The 22613-nt window shown below is 37.7% G+C and overlaps 1 protein-coding gene across 16 annotated transcripts in view; it reads right to left on the minus strand.

Annotated features, from left to right (window-relative positions):
• Positions 1-22613, minus strand: part of nfia (nuclear factor I/A) — a 1014328-nt gene that overhangs the window by 612948 nt on the left and 378767 nt on the right. For 5 of the 16 annotated variants that reach the window (XM_038794339.1, XM_038794340.1, XM_038794334.1 and 2 more), the window contains exons 1-2: positions 12945-13167; positions 6751-7282 (exon numbers count right to left, since the gene is read on the minus strand). In XM_038794339.1, the coding sequence (XP_038650267.1) occupies positions 6751-7282; positions 12945-12971 (559 nt within the window). In that variant the 5' untranslated portion in view covers positions 12972-13167. The other 11 variants (XM_038794333.1, XM_038794326.1, XM_038794335.1 and 8 more) reach the window with 9 other exon arrangements.

The following is a 22613-nucleotide window of genomic DNA, read 5'->3' on the forward strand; positions in this document are numbered from 1 at the left end:
GGAAAGGATTGGAGGAGTTTTTTTTAAATGTTGGCAGTCTATTTGGTCACACACAAGAATAAAGTCAGAATTGCCAATGCAAGAACACGTCACTGCAACCAACTCATTTTAAAAAGGAAAGCAGGAATGTGTTCCCCAATACATGAATTTTTAAATACTGGTTGCATAACAGAAAAAGGTAACCCGTCAGCATTTGGCATTGCCTTTATGCCCTTTAACCATGAAAGAGTTACCCAAAGAGTTTTTTTGTTAAACTATTTGAATAAGCGATACAATGATTGTCAGTTGGCAGCTGTTACAGTCAAACCCATCCTAACAGCGTGCCAACATGCAGTATGAGACAGTTGTGCAAAATTTGATAAAATCCACATTTCCTCACAGCACGAAATAAACTGCTATCAATAAAAAGAAAGGACAAGACATTTGTTGTTGTAATTTTTTTGCTATTTATCATTGTTGTATCTTTCTTTAAAATTATGATTCCTGGTGAGATCAGAGAGAGAACTGGTAGTTACCGATTGAAAAAATTATTAGTTAAGCCTCTACTCGTTCACTCAGTGTACCTCACTCATTATTGTCTCAGTTTAACTGTATAGATTAATACAATTCCAACCTTCTAACATTGCAGCCAGTTCCTTGACAAGCTCATCAAGCACCTACAGTTTACTAAACAGAACAATATAAAATGAAACCATCTTTTTAAAATATCTTATCTCTGAGGAAGGAGCTCAACACTACAAGATTTTGATTTTTTTTAAATTAAGAAAATCAAGGCATATTTTATAAGTGCTCGAGCTCCATGAAGCCAAAGAATGGATATTTTAACTCTATAAAAAGAAACTGTATCCATTTTTCAGACTTACAAGGAATACATTTAATACTGGTCAGCCATCATGTAGACACACTTTACAGAGTTCTCGAGTTACTCTAAAAGTCAATCAAAGCAGATAATGGCAAAACTGTATTTTACTGTCCCATAAAAATATACTTGATGGAACAGTAAAAAAAAATTTTGTTAAAGAATCTTTGTTTAGATTTTGTTTTAGAAGGGCCTGTTCAGTTTGATCTTTATTAGTTTTGAATAACAATTGCCAATGGCAAAACAAAAGAGATACGGTTGCAAAGAAAATCTGCAAAGTAATTTCTAACTTTGTTTTCCTTCTTGCTCACTTTTGTTCATTCCAGTAGTTTTTTCTAAATCCAGCAAGAGGCTTTCCAAACTTACTGCCATGTGTGGGTGTACAGATGAACCAGACATAATTTCAGAAAGTGGGTCAGCCTGAAGCAGCAGAAGGCGTGTCAAGTGAATAAAGTTTCAACATGTTGGACATAGGACAGTTTGGCACAAGCTCCCTTTCAGGGCAGAGTTCAAAGCCAAGGAATGTATTTATACTGAAAGAAGCATCTGCACCATTTGTTCAATTAACACCCATGTGCCCACCACCATCAACTTCCATCCCTACACACATAACCGTGACACACACAAACGCACGCAGTCAAACTCAGACAATAAAAGACGAAATGAAAATAAATTAAATTTGTCCATTAAGCAAGGCAAATTGCATCTTATTATTGGACTAAACTGGTGGAACTTTAATAACAAAAATAATCTATCAAACATGTTCCATTTCATGAATGTCATCCCTTCCCATAGGACTAATATATCCATATCCACAATAAATTTAGTCAAACGTGCTGATACAGCTTTACACTTCGAGATATTTTTGTAAAACATTGTATCGAGTGAAATTTGAAAGGGCTGCTAATTTTTTGAAGACTCCAGATATACAACAAAGATGTTTGCATTTCACTAACTAGTTAAAAAAAAATACTGCTATGGTTTAAAGAATTAATGCATGGTTTTGAATTAAAATATTAACACTGATAACTTCCAAAAACAACCTATGACATCTAGTCACTGGCTGGGTCTAATACAGGCAGCAGAAACAGATAGAGCCAATGTCAAAATATGCACCAATCCAAATCACTGGGGTCTCCCAGCAGTGAAGCCAAGGTTCTAACCAAGTGAAACGTTCAGCCCTGCTGTGTACTGCACTGACCACAACAAAGACTGTGGTTTCTACCACACTCACCCTAAATAGCTGAAAATTATTGTTATTCATCATGACATAGAAAGAAAGGGAAATGTAAAACTGCTGCCGCACAAAAGTGGTGGAAATTGCCCTTGTGATATTCGAGGCTTTGTTACCACTAGATAAAACCTGTGGCTGGTGATGGCTTACACACAAAGGATCTTTTAGGCAGTCTAGCAATTTGCATTTGTGGTTTTTTTAAAATTTAATGTTCTTGATCATTGCAATTTCCTGCAATTATATCACAAATTTGGGATTGACTATAAATAATGATTTTAAAATTATTTCAAACATTTTAAAGTTCAAAAGGTTCATTCCAGCAAATAGTTCAGTTTTTTAAAAAATGAATTACTGGACTATTGAAATACTAATTACATCTCAAATCTAAAAAGAGGTAAATTGACGTGAAATTAGCACAGCATTTTCTTTTAAATAACGCAATGGTATTTACTACTGCAGCTTAAATTTTAGAATGATCTACAAATTACGCACAAAGGAACACAAAAATGTACTGCACTGGAAACAACTCTGTAGTATATCTAACCTGTTCCAAAGTCACTACACCTCACTCGCTACCTCCCTCAAAATGTTATCCATTCCACATGCTCTACGTAAATAAGTTAAATTTAAACCGTAGGCTCTCTTTTTAAATCTCAGCATCATAAGACCCCTATATCTCCAGTTTATAGCAAACTCTAATATGTTCAGTGTAGACTTTAATATAATATACATATAAATATAGACATAGACATATATATTTATATTTAAGGATTGTGTGAATAGTTGGGTCGGGGTTACTCTGTCTTCTTAATTCTGACTGTCCCTAATAGCTCAGACAGCTTACTTTGGTAACCCTGACAGTAGTACCTTTAGTGCAATGGTCATTCAATGTAATCAATACTTGTGTACTGTCAGAATGCTATTTTGAATGTAAACTGGGTAAACAGGTAAACTGGGTCAGGTCTATCTTGAAATAATTTCAAGATATCCGTCTTGCTTTTCTGATCAGCATATTTTAACACAGGTGGTGATGTATTACTCTTGGCATTAAAATAACACTTATCAGAAATTCTAGGTTAACATATTTTTTAAGTTAACAGATGCAATGAGGAACACATTCAAGTTCGGCAAAGGAAGTCCAGCAACAGAATAGTTAACAGGCACAGTATAAAAAAGAGATTATGTAATTAAAGTAATAATTTTCATTTATCCAAATATTTGTTCATCTTTGTTCCAGCTTACAGATCATACTATTGGTCTTCATTGTAAAGAATCTGTTGGAGGCCTATGGGCTACATTGGAGCAACATTTGAGCAGATTCCAAACCAAACACTATTAAAATGCGTTTTCATATTTATTGATCATATCATTTTTCAAACTTCTACAGGTAATGGAGGTCAAAGCACGCCTTTCTAGTAGATTAGGTTACTTTTATTTCACTTGTTGGGGAAAAGCGAGTGGGGAAGCAAAATGTCTCAAAAGGAACTTCTAAATGAAAACCAACCAATGTCTGCATCAAAATTCTCATTCCACTTAAATTCTACTGTGAAGGATTCCCATAACTCTTGGACTCTATTTCAACCCAGTTTCCCTTTCCACAAACTGTTTGCATAGGCAGTGGGTCACAACAATACTAACAAGTTGAAGACAGCATTCGCATGAGTGCCCACTAATAAGCAAAGATCACCGTTTATCTAAGAGGTCAAATGCCTGGTGACTGAGGTCATGACCTAAACAACTTAAGTCATGACCCTTACACGTGCCTGGACTGATGCCATTCTGACTTGGGTCAGTTGCTAATCATACACCCTATAAATTAGATTGTGCCTCACACTTGTTCAAAAGAAAGTCTGCCTTCCTCAAATGCAGTATCATTCTTGGTTGTCACTTGATGGCTTGTGTGGAGGGCATTGGACTGACAAAGTGAATCAATGGGTACAAAGAGCTTGTCTATTAACTAGCAAACTAAATGAAAAGATAACTGGATCATTTAGGACTGTTCAATCTACTTAATTAATGCATTTTGATTCTCAAGTTTCACAAAAAGGGTATTTCAAAGACTACTCAGTTTTGGTAAGAATGTAGTTTGCACTATATTACATTTTGTCATTATCAAAGTTTTAAAATCGGAATTATTTTAATTTTGCTAAAATGTTATAATGTTTTCAGTTATCAATGGCCGTGCATGACCACAATGGCCTGTTTCAACTAAATACTGATTGTTAACATAACTGATCATTTTCAACTATATCCCACATAACCTTACCAAATGTCACAATTCTGAGATAATCGGAAAAAATATAAAATGTTTATCCCATAGCTCTTGTACTGCGATGATCATTTCATTTTAACACTTCTTCCACAAAGAGAATGTTCTCTTTTAAAGGCTTCAAAAGTTGACCTGTTGGTCAATAACTCAACCTCTAACTTGTTAAACAAACAGAAACTTGGGACAGGTGACATAACACTTGTCACTGGTGCTTACCATATTATGAACCTTTGGAGCAATCCCAACTTAAATTAACTGAAAACAAACAATCCCTGCATTCAGGTTCTAACAAATTCTAAAGTAAAAAATGTTACAATGAATTAACAGACAAACAATAAAATCAGAATGCATTATTGATCAGAGTTTTGCACATTTGTTCAGAAAGGATACTTCCAATACGCTAGAAATACCTTGTGCTTTTCCAACAATCGCTCAGTTTGAACAACTACAAAAGGTCAATTAATAATATTCACAGTAAAATATGTCCACACTTCACACTGTTGCTTTTCAGCAATTAACTGCCTTGGTTTTTATGCAGCTTTGTGTTATATTCAAAAAGGCTGAAGCATTGCTGAATAGTTATTTAAATTTATTTAGACAAAAGACTTAGAGAGATTATTTAACCACCATTGATCACTTGTTGAAAATTTCAATTATTTACACTAAATATCATAACTGAAGGAATCCCTTTTTAAACTTTAGAATAAAACTGATTTAATTTTAAAAACCTATCAGCGATATAATCGCTGCTGCCTAAAACATGGCGCTTCAGATCAGACTACAGGAAAGAGCCGAGCGTCAGCGAAAAAAAAGTGGCCACGTATTCCCATGTTGGCTTTGGCATGTTGGACAAAGCACTTTTTAGAGTTCATGCTTTCTGCCAACACTGGCAGCTGCTCAGTCCATTGAAAACTCCTGAACCTTCCAAGCAGGCCAAAAATGGATCCAGTAGATTTTTTGCACAGAATTTTCAGTAAGCATCCAATTAAAAAATACGTATTTTTTTTACAAGTACTGCGTACATTTTGATCCATTTATTTCAGTGAATATGCGAGTACACTATAGTTACAGGATTATACATTTTTGTTCATTGTGTTTAATCCTGGTCCGTCACTTCCCGCTTCATAATTTTAATAAAAAGTAGCATGCAATGTGGGGAATGTAATAGAGTTTACTTTCCAATATATTTTGACTGCTTTGGCACATCAACCTTCAGTAGTTATCTCGGTGTTATTTCCAGAGCCAATGGTCACAAAGCTGACTCAAGTTTCTAATCTGCCAAAGCACTGATGGCTTAGAATAAACAAAACTACCAAAGGTGGCAGTAACAATCAGCAAACAAATTCCAATACACAATTTGTTTCAGAAAAAAATAGAAGTAGTAAAGGGTTATTTTTTTTAAGTGACAAGAACAAAGCCCCCAAATGTTTGATATTGTGAAGAAGATCAGTGATTTTCAGTGACAGGTTTGCAGCAAGACTAAGTGCAAGGCTTCATTTTAAAAGTGGCAAACAAAAGCACTAAAGCTCTAAATGAATCAGATGGCTTAATCACTTCCTGCGTTTATTTTATTGATGACCACAACCTATATTCTCACAATGTACCTGTAAATATAAGGAGGTCTGGAAAGAATCTTTAATGAAGAAAGCTGGTGAAGAAAGGCTACATACAGCATTATTTGCCACTGTAGCAATGTGTGGATTCCAGAGTTTGACACTTCACATGCGCAGCAGACAATTTGCAGCACAAGACAGCACAATTTGCAGCACAAGTTCTTAGTTGCAGATTTCCACTGCAAACTCAAGTTGGCATAACTCTTGAGCCAATACCTTGGGGCATCGGTTGACCACAATTTTCAAACCAGTGATCAGACCTTTTCAGTTGTATGTGCAAATAACACCAGACCACCAAAATTACAGTGATATTTTCAACACATAAACAAAATATACTTCCTGTAGGAATTTTCATCTTCCATCATAGGCTGTCAAAGGTTGGAGAGGGAAAGAAAGAGAGAATGCTGATTTGATCCTAAAGAAAAACTATATCATGAAGGGCATGAGAATCACAGCTGGAAAGTTAACTGCAGTTTTCAGGTCAAGCCTGTTGTGACCATTAGTGCTACTTATACAAGAAAAAGCAAATTCCTGTTTAAAATGACAGATTGTTTTACCAACTTTAGGCTGCATTTTACAACAGGGCAGGATCTAGATTATCTGTAGAAGCATGCAGTAGAATTTATTTTTACAGAAATATATATGCAAAAGCCAACCATTACACAGGGTTAAATTTAAGTTGAGGACACGTGCAGCATAACCATTTCACAAGAACTAAGATCAAGCTTATCGTTTCAAAATAGAATATTGAAATGTTTCTGAAAAATGCACTTACCCGCTGCCTGCGCAAAGTATGCCAAATATAAATCGAGTTCCTTAACAGAAACTCCTATATGATGTGGCTGTACGCACAGCCCAGGGTTAGAGCACTGCGGGGACTTTACGAGTCGTTCACCATCAGTACTTTCGAGTGGAATACCTTTGAATAAAATCACCATAACCAGGTCCAGCCTCCAGACCTTGTCTGCTTGACGCAGACAGTCAATTCGCCGCATCTTGCCTTTCTGGTCTGGGTTTGACAGCACACAGCATGGAGGTTTCTTCCCAGTGACTGAGAGCACAAAATCCTCTCGATATTCTGGTCGGATGTCTTTGCGCAGCTTTGCCAGTAACCTGGATGCCCATTTCTGCTTCACTTCTTGTTTTTCACTTAGGAGTTCATCCTTCACTGCTCTCTCTTCCTCCTTTGACATGCGCTTCTCATGCTTCTTGAAGTATTTTCGCTTTCGGGCTTGCAAGTTGAACCATGTGTATGCAAAGGCTCGGACGTGGGGCAGAAGTGCTTCAATGAAGGGATGGAATTCATCCTGTGAGAAGGAGACAAACCAAAGGAGAAGGAATAAGCAAAAGTGAAGTTTTAACAAAAGAAGTAGTATCGCACTTGAACCGTCATCAGAATTATTTTCCTATTAAGCAAACAAATAAAAGAAAATTGAAAAATCAAGGACATTTCACTTAAAGAAGAGATTTATTTCAATACCATTGTATACTCAGACCAGCGCAGTATTTTGTTCGAAGCTTGACTTAGGAAAATTTATGCCATGTACAGTGAGTATTCTTTGTGTAGAACAGTCAGAAAGATGCCGACAGCGTAACTGAAAGCACCCATGTAGGTAACGTCCAAAACACTTGCCAATTTTCAAGAAGCTCCCTGCGTGTGCTCGGTTTGTTTATGAAGAGCTTTCCCAAAACAGTAGAGAGAAGGATCCCTCGACTAAAGCATGGGTGCTTTCATTAACCTTCGCCAGCTTTAAAAAAAAATGCAGATCTCTTCACTCTCCATCCCCAACCCCTTTGCATGTGGTGTAGCCAGCATGAGCCCGCCTATTTGGCAAATTCCACACACTAGAATGCCAATCAACAGCTCGTACGAGGGGGCTTTGTGCAGAGCAAGAGAGGATAACCGCACCCCCCCCCCCCCCCCCCCCCCCCCCCACCCCACTCCACAAGATGGTTTCAAACACAGCAAGTCTGTACAGTCAGAAAAAAAATCTGCATATTCTTCATTGTGAATTCATGCTATTTTCTCAAGAAATGTCACATTGAGCTGTGCCCTTGTGGAAAATAAAAATAAAAACACTCATACATTATCTGGAGTTCCAATCTGGTGATGCCAAAAAGGAAGTATTGAGTACTTTATTAATAAGTAGTTTGTTTGCAATCCTTATTCAATAATATGATAAAACAAATTCCACCCACCCGCTACTCCCCCACCCCACCCCACCACCACTAATAAATACATAAATAAATATTGTAAATCTAGGCCGGGAACTGTGATCATTAGCCACCTTTTAAATCCAGTTTTAAATCAATAATATCAAAGTGACTCTGACAAGCTGATGTGTAACTACTCACTGATTTCAGCATAAACAACAACAAAGCAAGTAGCCCTCGCTGATTGTGCACTGTTAAACGCTTATTTTAAATATTACATATCACGTTATTTGACTTTTACAATTATCTAGTCAAAGTCAAACATGTTGATAAATGATTGTAAATTTAAAATAACAAGACACACATTATACATAAAAATCTACAAAAGAAAAGGGAAAGATTTCTCAGCACAACAACCATCTGTCTTCTTTTGTTTAAGCTAAATGTTGCATAAAATGTTTTTCTTTTAATAATGAAAGAAGAGGTAATCAATAACAAACAAAATATTATTTAACAGCAGAAAAATAATATTTTGAAATGGTGTACATTTTATATTCTCTATGCTGAATAAAGTTGTGCATTTCCATTGTGTAAACTAAGCCAAAGCTGTACAGGCTGGAAGGGATTTTGCTTAATGAAATAAATTAATGAAAAAAAATGTTGCATTGGTGGGAACATTTAGAGGATTTTTAGATTAAAGTGAATTTTCATTTACCAACCTTTCTCCAGCCACACGACATCTGGCCTGTAATTCTTCAAGCTTAACTGAATTCCTTTACTACAATCATCTACACGTAGGTAACAATCTGTCCTGTAAAGGAGATTTTCAAACTGCCAAAACAAATAATGAAGCTCAAATTTATTAAGTGTCTACCCTAAGCAGATATATCCTTTTTTCTATAGCATCGCAAAGAATGGGGAAAGGATAGGGCAATCCATTTCTTCCTGCGCAAAATTTAAAATCAGCTGGCTCATTTTAACAAATTATTTTCAAAATATTAAAGAGTTAATGTAGCTATTCCTGTTTTGCCTGTCCAAATTTTTCATTCAAAAATTCTTTAAGTTAACCTCTACCATATGATTTAGCTTGGACAAAGTATAATAAAGTAGAATGAAGATGCAAATCTCTACATATTTAGCTTTGTCTCATACTATTCAACTCTAGTGAATTCAGATTAGTTCAATTCCGCACTAAAATGACTATTCTAAATATGGTACAAATCTGCAACTCTAGAATTCATTCCAAGGTAAAGATCACCTCCTGTTAAAGTGCGTTTATAGAGTTAATATAGACATAGTGGAGCTGTGGATAAAAACCCAGAGTCAGTATTTGACCTTGGCCGTGTGTATGCATGGAACAAGGGATGCCAGTGTGGTGATACTATGTCACCACATTGGTGTCCTTTGCTGTGGTCTCCAGATGTCACAAGTTCAGATCTGATCTCTGTTACGTTGTTTCTGCAACAGAGCTCAGGCGCGGAAACCTGTGTAAACGGGGAGGAGTAAAATAAAACATTTGCGAAGTGAAAAGAACATTTTAACAACTTTGCAAAATATGAATTATTATTTAAATGTTTTAAATATACTGACTGACTGATTTAAGTAAATTAACTTTGCGGACTATTGTAAGATTTAAGTATTCCGAGCGGGGCACTCAAGACTATTCAGCAGTCTTTTGCACCGCACATTTATATTTCAATCCAGTCAGAAGTCAACCAGTTTCATAGATTCTTGCATCGACTTTATGTTGGAAATCATCCAATGTACAGTTTGCTTGTTCTACCTCAGAGCTAATTCAGAAAAGAATCCTTGAACTACTTTAGCCCAGTGTCAGCGTCAATCCTAAGTCTTCCCCATCGCCTGACACTTTCCTTCTGAACCTCTATGTGGAATTACGATACTTAACTTATACTGCAAAAAGAAAATCAGATTTGAAAAAAACAAAAATAAGTCACAGTGAACTGAACTTTGCAGTGAAAGAAAAGTGCACTGCCTCGGAGTTTTAGTCGTTTTTATTAGTATAATTACTCCACTGCAGTCATTCCTATGTCTAGAAACCAAACAGACACAAAAAGATTGGGATTTCAACACCTGTAGCAGTTAAATTACATTTTGTAAATTGAAGTCAGTTTCCATTGCAGGGATCTATGACACTGAGGCGCAAAATGTGTTGAGCTAGATTTTATTTTTTGCTTATTAGATGAGCAAAAAAATAAACTATATTTTCTCGTAACCAAAGCCCGTTTCCCCTTTGCGTCTTTAAAAATATAGGCCCCAAGTTTGAGCTGATTTCTAAATATCCTAAACATTTGGAGGCCAAACCACTTAGTTCCTTAAGTGACAATCAGTGAAGTTGTGGTTTTGTTGTGGGTTATTTTCATATAAACCTCAGCACTGCACTCCAGTGCAGCAAGCACATCTTTGGCACTGCCACATCAATTAGTGCATACTGTATAAAATGAAGGAGCAAAAAGAATAAGCACCAATTTTATTTTAAGTGGTCAAAAACTTTGCACTCTTGCACTAAACACTGATAATTGGACTACTTTATTGTTTATAAACAACAGTCTCCGAATACTGAAAATCAAATTGCCCACTCGGCACCATATAATGTTCATGTTTCTCCTCACTTTTTGCCGTTAATTTATTGAAACAGCCTGGTGTATTTTTTACATGATTCTAGGCAATTCGTACATTAATGCGAACATTTTATCGAATTAGTCCTGCCACGGAAACAGGATACTATTTTTTTTAAGTTTTAAAAAGTTCGATTTTTAAAAATGACTGATTCAAACTTACATATTACAAGCCTCTCCAGTTTTCCGTATTTATATTTTTAACGGGGTATTTCAAGATCAATCAACCTGTTCATTTCTGTACAATGGCAACTGCACTAATTGCATGTTAACTTAAATTTTCAAATATAAATTTCCATTTCCTTCCCATAGAACGTTTGGCTACTTTTAAAACAAATTACAAAGCAGGTTCATCAATGTATTTATTATTAAAATAACTCTGAGGTTGGGAAAGGGTTCGACTGAAGAGCTCTATAACTAAATTACTTACAGTTAACTACCCCATTATTCAAAATGACAAAGCCAAAAAACTAGGCAGAAATGTAATAACACTGTACGGCATTAGGAATGTCTTATGCATTGAAAGGTTGCAAAAATAAAAAAAATGCTTCGTGCCAGTGGGTTATTGAAGATTCAGTGGAATTTGTATTTAATTTTTTTAAATACTGACTAACTCCTAACTTTGGACAAAGCAGCGAAACACACAATTTAATGTGCGTGTGTCCTTTAAAGTTAGGTAACAGAAGAGGTCAACTTCAGAAATATAAAGACCAACAGTTACTTCAAGGTGGTCACAGTGGCTTTATGCTGCTGTTTAAAAACGTAAGGCATAATCCGAACCTTTTGCAGACACTTGAATAGGTTGGAAAAAAGTTTATGTTAAGATCTTGATGCTGTCCCTCCACCCAAAGAAAGAAATGTAGTAATTGATATTTAAGTAGACTCACAGAAACGTTGCAAATTGTTGATGAAAGCTTTTAAAACTTTAAATCACGTGCAAGTGTTTTTTGAAGGAACAGGCTAGCGAAGAAAAGGTTCGTTTAAAAAATCGAAGGCGATATATAAAAATAATTTCAACACGTTGCATAAAACCAGCGATCCTGAATTTACTGCATGGGATTACTGTTCTAACCGAATGTGTCAAATTAACCGGATTAAATATCCCCGGGAGCTATAGGATACAAAGTAAAAGAAGATTTCGAGGCAATATCGAAATGTGGAAACTTGAGTGTGAAGAGAAGAAACACGGGCACGCCAGGAGACAGCGCTTCCACGGAGCGGGGGGGGGGGGGGGGGGGGGCTGGACTTTTCAAAACACTTCTGGAAGTAGCGACATTAAAAGCACATTGAAAACTGGAAAGCATTTTGGTGGTGAACAGAACGGTAACAATTTACCGAGAGCAGTGACATTGCTGCGGGAGTCGGGGGGGGGGGGGGGGGGGAGACGACAAAATATTGAGGACCTGGAAAAGGAAACTGACCCCCATCCCAAACCACAATACATCTGATCGCAGGACTGTTATGTTACCCAAAGTTCAAGCTTGTCGCCCTCTCAAGGAAAGTAACTTGACGTGTGGACAGTCCACACCTGACGGCATTTCAGTGGCCCCCACAAACAAAAAAAACTCACACAATCCCCCCCCCCCCCCAACCTCCTCCACTCTTCCTTCAAATCCCTGAAAACCAGATGGAAAAACCAAAGCCGGGGGGGGGGGGGGGGGGTCGGGGGTACTCCGCCGAAGGCATTGGGAAGGCGGTGCAATCTGGTGAGGAAGCAGCAGCGGAATTGTTATCCAAGATATTAAAATGAAACTTCCGCGCACCGCTGTTGTGAGTAAACTCCATACCTTAAAGAGTCACAACAAAAGCGAGATTCCCCATCGCCTGCTCCCCTCCCTCCTCAATACTGTAAAATAAGCAGCGGTCGCCACACTTTGCTGCCTGCGAAAAGTCTGAAGAAATGCACAACACCTCGCTTTTTTAAAAGATAAAGCCGCTCTTGGAAAAATGTGTTTCCCCTCCCGGTTTTTTTTTAAATTACAGTCCAAAAAAATAATAATAAATATTAATACGTATCCGCCATTAGCCATGTGCCTCGGTGGGGGCAGATCGCTGAACCCAGTCACTGATCTGAGAGGCAGGAGGCATTTAAAAAAAGAGGGGAAAAAAAGTTTAATAACAAAAGAAAAGACCATGGCGGGTTCTGAAGGGATACAAATGTTGCAGAAATGTATCCTACCTGGGTGAGACAGAGCGGAGAGTACATTATTGTGGCGGTGCTGGTGGTGGTGAGAGGAAAAGCCGGCTTTCACATTTCAGTCTCGAACTGAAGCCAGCTCTCTTCTCCATCCTGAACTTTAACCCCGCCTATAGTTAGTATATAGTCTACATCCCAACTCGCCGTGGCTCACTCTGACAGTCCAGACACTGCTCCTCTCACACACACACCTTCCCCGCCCTCTCACAGCACCTTTTATTTTTTTCTCTTTCGCTCGCTATCGGGTTCCTTTCTATCGCTGCGGGCTCTCTGGATGGATGAGGGGGGAGAAAAGAAAAGTCACACTCGCGCGGGCTGTCAGTGAAGCGAAGCCCGCGCTCCCTCCCTCCGCCCGATGTTGGACTACACCCTTTTTCCCGGGTCGGGCCGGCCCTCCGCAGCTCTCACAGCCAAGCTCGCGGCCGGCCCGCAGCTGGATCGAGCCTCCCCCTCCCCTCCCCAGCAGCGAGCCAGCTCTCTGCGTCAACACACCAATGCAGCAGCGGGGGGAGAAAAAAAAAAGCCTGGCTGCAAGCGGCGCCTAAAAAATGTGGATGTGCCCACACTCAACTTGGACTTGAACGTGAGAAAGACCCGAGTGCCTCACACTCGCTCTCGTCGGCCCTTTCATGAAAAAAATCTTTCAGTCGCCGCGAATGTTGCTTAAGTTAAAGTCAGCTTGCAAGTTTGTGGTATTAATTATGGAGTGATTTTCTGCCGTCAACTAAATCAGCAATGGATTTAATTGTTTCCCTGCAGCAAAAGTTAGTTGGGAACGCGAAATGGGATTTTTTTTTTCAAGTGGGGTTTTCCCCCCCTTAAATACGTTTTTAAAAAAATGATCCATGATGATTTGTGGCTTTGGCGCCTTTTTTTTCTAACAACAGTAAATTGCAATACATAACTATGAATCATGTGGCTGTGTATTTGGGCTTTATTTTTCATAGCGCGTCACTTAAACCGAATGTCACGGCCACGACTCCTCCGCCCGCCCGCCTGCTGCTCATTGTTTGACATTTTCTCTGCCTGCGCTAGTGACCCAGATGTAACACAGTGAATGGTGAAGGATCGGCCGGCCAACGCGCATGCACCTTTCCTGCAACGCACTCTGGGTCTTGTAGTCTTTGCCCCTGTCCACTGCGCAACTCGAGTTAAGGGCAATGAATGAGGCAGTGGCTGGTAACACAATTTGGCACAACAGTACACATTAAGTGTCACATGTTGTGAGATTTTCGATTCAGGTACATATCTATATACCGCCAGAGAAATCGGCAGTTATGTGAAATGTGTTTTCCTTCCCCCATGCGCTGGACATATAAATAACTACTTATGGCAATAGATCTGCTGAAAAAGGGGGCCTTTGCATCTTGATGAGATGTTACGTCCAGATTGTTAGTTGGAACGGTTTGGGTGCAGCTCTAATCTAACCTCTAATCAGGATTGGGATACAACAGGAATGAAAACGTACGGCACAAAGTTAGGAGCTCATCACAATACTGTGCAAAATATTCCAACATGTTGCAACCATGACCAGAAATGTTATTTCTCAGACTTTTCGCTGCATCAGCAATTTAGCAATAATTTGAAAACACAGCACGGGCTCTTCTCGGTGGCACATGTCTGTTCAATGGTCCCTAAATAAAAACATGCACATATTTCTGTTGTCCGAGGGTTTAAGGCGTTCAATTTAGTTTGCCCCAGCTATCTGTGGTATAGCACTGTTGTATTTAATTGTCCAACATTGCTCTCAGCATTTAAGTTAATTTTATCGTGAGATTCCAAGACTCCCATTCGGAAGTCATTTTTGAATTTGATAGGCCAAAACGGGTATTGTATCTTCAAAAGATCTTGTTACGGTGCCCAAACCTAATTTTAAAAATCAACTCTAGGTGATGCTTAACAATATATTCAATGCATATTATTATAAACTGAGAAATACTATGTTAAGATAACGTAAAACGTAGTTTGAGATAGTCAGTAGAATAGAATGTGGCTGCTCTCCAGCAATGGAGAAAAGGGCATAAGTATTTAAGTGAATGCATACCATCTTCCTTAACAAAGAGAAAGTAATAATATACATATAGTCAATCATATATACAAGCCCACGTAAAGCAGGTGCACCATTCTTTCACACTGTAGGTTACTAGTCTACTAAATAATTCCGAGGGCTACATTTTTCCAATTCGTGTGTTCACATGCTACAGAAATCCCTCTGGTTATTGTCGCGTATTTGAGCGTCATAACTCATTTAGAACCTTAAAAAATCGATGTATCGTTAAAAAAAAGCATTCCGGCATCAATTCTCATCCAATTTCAAATATTTCTACTGCTCCCTTCATGACAGGACCCTCCCTCCAAACGCAGAGGAAGACATCCACCGTCTTGTTTTGCTAGCATTGCAAATTACTAGTCTTTTAAAGCCTGGCATGTCAACACTTAATGTATGGGCAACATTCACGCGAGATTATTAGTCGGGATACTGCCAAATAGTTTAATTGCATGCATATTATGTATAATTGCAAACGTTACATATAATTAAATGAAAATGTCAGCTTTTGTCAAGGTTCCATTACACGTCAAGAAACGTTGAAGTAAATACATGATTCTTCGAAATATATTCAATATCTACTAGGATTTAGATTCAATTTTACATAATATCCAGACTTAAAAGAAGCATTAGCACTGTTCAGTGTCCTTACGAATACAATACAACTTACTTATTCAGTGAAAATGTTTCACCTCATTTAGCACAATTACAATTATAAGCCAGAAAAACACAACTTTTGCAAGATTGGGCCGGTTCCACAAAGGCATTGTGTGTTTGTCACGCAATGTATACTTTAAAACATATAATATATTTTACAAAAGCAGAAAATGGTATGCACATAACATACAATCTCCTGCTATTAATCCTTAGTAAATACTCACTGGTCCAGCTATACTGTACATATCTGAACTACAGTTCCCAAGATACCCTTCCAACAGTCTCCCATATCGTCTACATCGAATTTGAGAGCGGAAGCCTCGCCTTTCTACGCATTGATTGGCGCAGTGCAGCGTTGAGGATGTCAATGAAAGTTTCGATTGGTAGAGAATCCTGCCTATCATGTCGGGTCAAGTTCATGTCTCTAGTTCGTCTAACCGTTCGGGGAAAAGGTTTTTGAAACCGAGTCACAGACAGAGCGAGCGCGTAACTTTTTTTTACCCTCTCTTGGATCAGGTAAGCGATGGAGGGAATTTGCCAAGCTCAGCGCTGTCTAAGCTCACAGCAGCAGCCCAGCCTTGGCGCAATAATTGACATATTCCACATGGGACACAAACTGGAACAGGCGTGAATAAAGAAAATACATTCTATCATCAATTACCAGGCTGATACATTATTTTAAATATACTTTAGATATGATATATCCCTGTTAAATCGTATTTTGCATTCAAGTTTAGAATATCTATTAAAATCATAATTTTTTTAAAAGTTCATTATGTAGCACGTACCATTGCCATGTAAAGAGTACGTGAGAAACTTTAAATTGTTCAGACGTTTAGCTTCATTTGTTGCCGCCTTTTTGTTGCTTTTTTTGGTTTTAATATATAAACTGGGAACCGTTGCAAACCGGAAGCGAAACCATGCAAAAAGCCGCTGCGAAAAAAGAGTCGGCGAAAAATGCCTGAGGGTTTTTTTTGTTTCCAAAGAAGAAGCCCCTTTGAAAGCGTTCCAAGATCGCTCCCAGCTCTCTGGCTCTGTATTGATGGCGAAAGAGCACTTTTGTGGAGCGCCCTGAGAAGTTGCAATCGATTTGCAGTCCTTACTGTTTATTTCCGCATCAGTATTTGCATAGAAACCACGCACAAAAGCGACCGCACGTCCGACCAATCGGCTTCCAGAATCCAGGAGACGTGAGTCGTGCGAGCGTCTGGCCTGGGATTCCATTCCCGGGCTCGGTTTCTGTTCCAGCAGCGATACAATCCGCACCGTCTGATGCTTCTTTCATGCTTATATGTATATACAGAAGACATTTGTTGTGATTTTTTTTCAATAGCAAGCGTAGGTAAGCAAATGTGAAAGGCGGTTGTTTGCTCTGTTAAGGGCACAGGATTTGTGTGCATTCCTTTATTCAGTCATTTGCCTATACCGTTCACAAGATCTTTTTTTCTATTTAGTTTATAACAGAAACGCTCCACTCGTGCATTATCCATATGTGTTAATGAGTTGTTTAGCTTATGTATATCCTTGCAAATAAAAATAAGCAAACTGCTAACCTTGGGACGAGCCCAGCAACAATACTGGCGTTACTGATCATTGTATGAGTTATGCAGAAGCTTTTTTACAAAAACAAACATTTACTAATACTGCTGTACTCAAATGGTAACAATTGCTACAGACCAAGGGAAAATCTATAACTTCATTTTTTCTATTGATATCAGAAGAATAAAAGTTTTCTTAATTTGAAATAAACTGTTTGTCTCTACCTTGGCCCGTTTTATGTGTGGACACAGTTGCTCAAGCACATTATTATTCAACAACATTTTGACTTTAACAATATTGAGTGATCTATTAAATTATTCAATAAAGATTGTGTTTTCGAAGAATGTTGTATCTATTTGTTAGGTAGCAAACACTCAGTCTGCTGCTTAATTGTTATCTGAACCAGGCCTTGTGTTATCAATTTGCATATGAATAACAGTACGTTTTTTTTATGAATACACCTGATTTTTGAATGTTTACTGGGATTATCAGTAAAAATCAATGCTGTGTTAAACTTTATGGTAGGTTAGATTAATTTCGAACTCTATGAGTCGGCGATCTTTGTATATACATATATTTTAATAGTGCGGTTGTACAACAACTTACTGAGATGGACAGTGTCCTAATTTGTCTCACAGGTTGCCATTTCTATTCTAATTCAACCATTGACCAGTGCAGATTTATAAATTTATATTATGTGTTGTCACAACCTGTGAGATTCTGTTTTCGTTAGACACAGCCAAAGGATGGCGCAGATAAGTATGAATAGATAATGAGATACAGTACTCCAAACCTATTCAGGAATGCACCTATTTATTTTTGATTGTCATTTTCTTGTAAATGTGCTACCCGCCTGGATGTGTCTACAGATCATATGCTATGCGGTTCGACCAATAAAATGCTTGCGCTTATGGTATAAGACGTGTGGGAAGCGAAGGCATCGTGTGGCTGAACACATTTTCTGGTACGACGCAAGTAATAAATGTGGAAGTATATAGCTACCAAAGGATACTCGTGAACGTCTGTAAGATTTCAAATATTTTAACCATGGGTGTGCGAACTTCTTGTAATTTACATTGTGTGTTAGTATAAATGGAGAAATGCAATATGTTTACATACATTAGCATGTACAAATAATTGACACTGAATTTAGACTTGATGTATTGCACCAGCTGCAAATCAAATAGTATGTATATATATCCTGTACAACCTACTCCAAACTTAGTTGTGTATTGATTAAATGCAGTAAGGCACCAACTTTTTTGCGCACCATATGGATATACCACCCAAAAAACAGACTGAGGCAGTGTTATATTTGACACAGTTGCTTTCACCGCTGCACTTGTTAAGTAGTCGCTGGTAAACGTTATTGACTTTCCCATAGATTTTTTATTTACATTGTACAGCAGTTGTCAAACGTGTAAAAACGAAAGGTATACTCGTTCCCCCTCTTGTCGGCTACAAGTTAATCCAGTTACAATTGTGGCATTGAAGAATATATTTGATCCGTTGTCGAGCGTCTTTAAAAAAAACGGTTCCCACTGCAGATATACTGCAGTCTCGATCAACAACAGCAGCCAGTAAGCACCCAGAGGAACTTCGGAAAATACAGTATATCGACCACCGTCATTATGCTGATTTATGAAGACAAGGCTCTCGGGGATTTCGCTGCTCCTTTTATTTCAGTGGTGTCAAATCGGCATTAATCAGATCTATTTTTTTTCTAAAATTCTGACGCCGAGGCGGCTTCAGGAAATAAGAAAACTACTGGACTCTTAATAAACAAGGCAGTGTTGAGTGGAAAATAAAGTCTCAACAAAACTAGACGCTGCGACAGCACGTACAAAGCGAGCTGACGTTACTGAAAGAGATCACAATGCAAAATCTGCCCGGGTATTAAAACAAAACAAACACACCATTGAATCATCCTAATGCACGGAATCAACATTTCCATTCCCCCCCCCCCCCCCCCCCGCCGCAACTCATGAGTACATGTCACTTGGGGATGTCCGTTTAAATTTGACGCTGGCGATATCGATCTGAAGACATTCCAGAACAGAGAGTTCGAAAGTCTTTGTCGTTTTATTTTGCAAAACCACAAGGCTAAGATCCCAAATCTGGTGTGAACACCGTGCAATATCGCAACTAGAGGGCTCTAATAGCAACAGCAAAAAAGTGATTTACTGATTTTGGAAAATGTTGCCAGAGTTGAATGCCCTCCCCCAGTCACAATGGTGCACTCCACCGTGTCGCCTTTTAAAAACCTTTTACTATTGCAGCGTTTTGCTCCCCTCTCGCGAAATATTGGCCTCGAAAGTACAATCATTGCTTTTCCCGAAGCAAAGTTTGAAAGGTGAGGGGGGAGGGGATATTAAAACAAAGTACTTTATTCTGTGCTTCCTCCTTTTTCACTCTTTCGGCTCCCCTACGGAGGCGCATTCGGGGGATTTCTTATTAAAATGGAGTCGGGAGTCAAATAAACATTCGCAAATTCCTATTCACTCGCATTTAGATGTTGAAATAAATCATCACAGTAACGAGTGAAATGAAGCTGTTTACAGTCATAAGGCAATTTACTGACGCAAGTAAGGGGGTATATATGTAAATTCTTTGAAGGGGAGGACTGTGACACCAATTTAAATGTTCAACGACAAGTTCAACATTTTCGCACTGGTTTGCAGATAAATGATTCAGGGCAGTTGTCGAGCAACCACCGGATTGTTAAAGTTTAACAATACCAGAAGAGATTTGACTTTAAAAAAAATCTGGCTTCAAAATAGGAATGCAATCTGTTAATAAAGTGGAGCTAAAACTTTCCTTTGCATTTTAAGTTCAAGTCGCGGTTCTTTTTTAGTTTTAAAGTTGCGTTTTGTGTAAAGACTCCTCAGTTCCTATTTATAACCACGCAGTAATTAGCGACTTTATACTTCAGACGATGATTTGAGGATTTTTATTCTCCGATACTTCGCTTGTTACCTGGTGCGCCAAACGTTGCAAATTCATGAGAACTCCCTCACGAATGAATTTATCTCACTGTTCTGCATCAGCTACATTATTTAAAGATGGCTTATAGAGCGTTGTTTCGGCAGCTTCGTGGTTTTGAACTGATAATTTCACTTGTAACGTTACACATTTTAACTTCCGCTGGACAAAATCAATATCGCAGTGGAAAAGTTTTAATCGCGGCTCGACTGTGGTAACTGCCTGGAACATACTGTGCCGTTACATGTCACGTGCAAAATCGAACAGGTTCGATTTCAAAAGACTATTTATATTGTATCCAAATTTGTGCCCAGATTACAACTCGGGACTTTATATAGCACAGTCAACCACCTGCGTCGCCATATATCTTAAAAATAAATTCTTCGCGACAAGAGATCTAAAAATGTTTCAATTCCTTGCGCAGTTGTACCGTTTGGAGATTTGATACAGGTTTCTTCCAAGGATTACTTTAGTTCCTCCACTTTCGATGTGAATAATTAGAAACTGACATTCAAACCATTCAGCTCCATCAAGGTGCAGGTAACTTGTGAAATTATTTTGTGTAAACAGAAAATTAACCACTTCCACAAAGGAAAGCGATATCAGACGTGCTCTGAAGAAATCAAATATATTCTTCCCTATAAGTTAGAAGATCGGCACCAACTTGATCTTGGACTAAACGAAGGTCAAATATGTCTGAAATATTACTGACAAAAGTTCGGAGCTGCAGAAACACGGATGCATTATTTCAGTTTTGCTTCTACACCAGACATTTCTCAGAAATAAGGGAAAACATGTTTTTTTTGTTAATTATGTATCCCGCACAAGAATTCAATTCTAAATTATTAACAAATTATATCTTAGATAGTAATATTGGATTCCACACATTTCATGCCTAACTTTAACTTGCATGGTATCATAGACAATTCGTTCGCCAAAATGAAGTACCTTCTCTCTCAGGACAACTTAGCACTCGTAAAATTAACTAGTGACCCCCCTGCCAATGTGATGGGTTTGTCAATGAGTTAAACACCATTACATGTAAATTACATTTCAAAGAAAAAAAATCACCAGATTTATTTGAGACTGCACATTCAACAGTTTCAACACAGGGAAAATATGATTGATTGGAAATATATTACAAGTGAATTATTATAATTTGGAAATTAATAATGTAGCAAATATAGGAACCCTGAAACAAGTTAAATGAGGTGATCATTTTTGCTAATTAAAAACTAACAATATGAAATATAATTTAAATTAAATTAATAAGATATGTCCATTTTGTTTATATTTTATGGAGAGTGACCGTTTAAACGTTTGATAATTAGATCTGGATTCATTATGTCCAGGCTTAAGTGGAACATTAAAAAAAAACATTTTATATTTAACCTCTAATGTTATCTGCCATGACTTGTTTATATAGAAAATTGATTAAATGATCACAGTTCATCAGTGGCCATATCTGATTACCGGGTATACAGAAACTAGCTATATTTACATATGTTTCATAATGAATAATACCCGGAACTGGCGTGGCATCATTAAACTTTTATCAATGATACGTCCTTTTCATTTCACTAGTGGCTGCAAACCTAAACGCACACATGTAAAACTTTCGGTATAATTCGTGACTTGGTGTACTATATGAATTCCAATATTTATTTATTTGACAGTTCGCGCATTTTGTCCGTATTACATGTTTGAAAGTCTTCATGAGAACTAAGTAATTTCTAGTTCCGTTTGTTTTAAGGACCAGTTATTGATTAAAAATAACAAATTCAAAAGTGGACTAGGAAACGACGGTAGAAAATTAATCTCCCAATTCAATATGCAAACAAATAGTATTCACTTTTTTAGGTGTGTCACAAATCAGGGAAGGCATTAAATGACAACAGATAATGTAAAAACAAAGTTACAGTTTAAAAGGTAATCAATACATTCATTAGCATACAATATATTATGTAATATCGACGAGAACCATCAGGCATGCATAAGATGCTGAACGAACACATTTTAAATAAGCAACTATTATCCCAAAATGATTATGTTTATATAGTGTTCCAAAACTGGGATGAGCGATTGAAGAACACTATCCAGAGCACGATTACTTTGCAAGCAGATTCTTTATGAGAAACCGAGAGATAATTAACAATTGAGAAACAACCTTCAAATGTGCAATATCAAAAAGATTGAAGGAGTAGGCACCTTTAAGCTTTTAATTATAAAACGTGTCCATTTCAGAAATGTGCAAAAATATATTGTTTACACATTTGTTTATTCAAAACTAAATTAATTAGTTTATAGTATAGCTGTGAGTAACTCGAAGTCACAACTTTGGCGCTTTTGAAAAGACTCGGTGGTCAATATATACACCCACATATATCATCACTTCGTCAAGTTTGTAATGGCATTTTGAAAAGGTT

The sequence above is a fragment of the Scyliorhinus canicula genome, chromosome 4 (genome assembly GCF_902713615.1).
Source record: "Scyliorhinus canicula chromosome 4, sScyCan1.1, whole genome shotgun sequence".
Taxonomy (NCBI): Eukaryota; Metazoa; Chordata; class Chondrichthyes; order Carcharhiniformes; family Scyliorhinidae; genus Scyliorhinus; species Scyliorhinus canicula.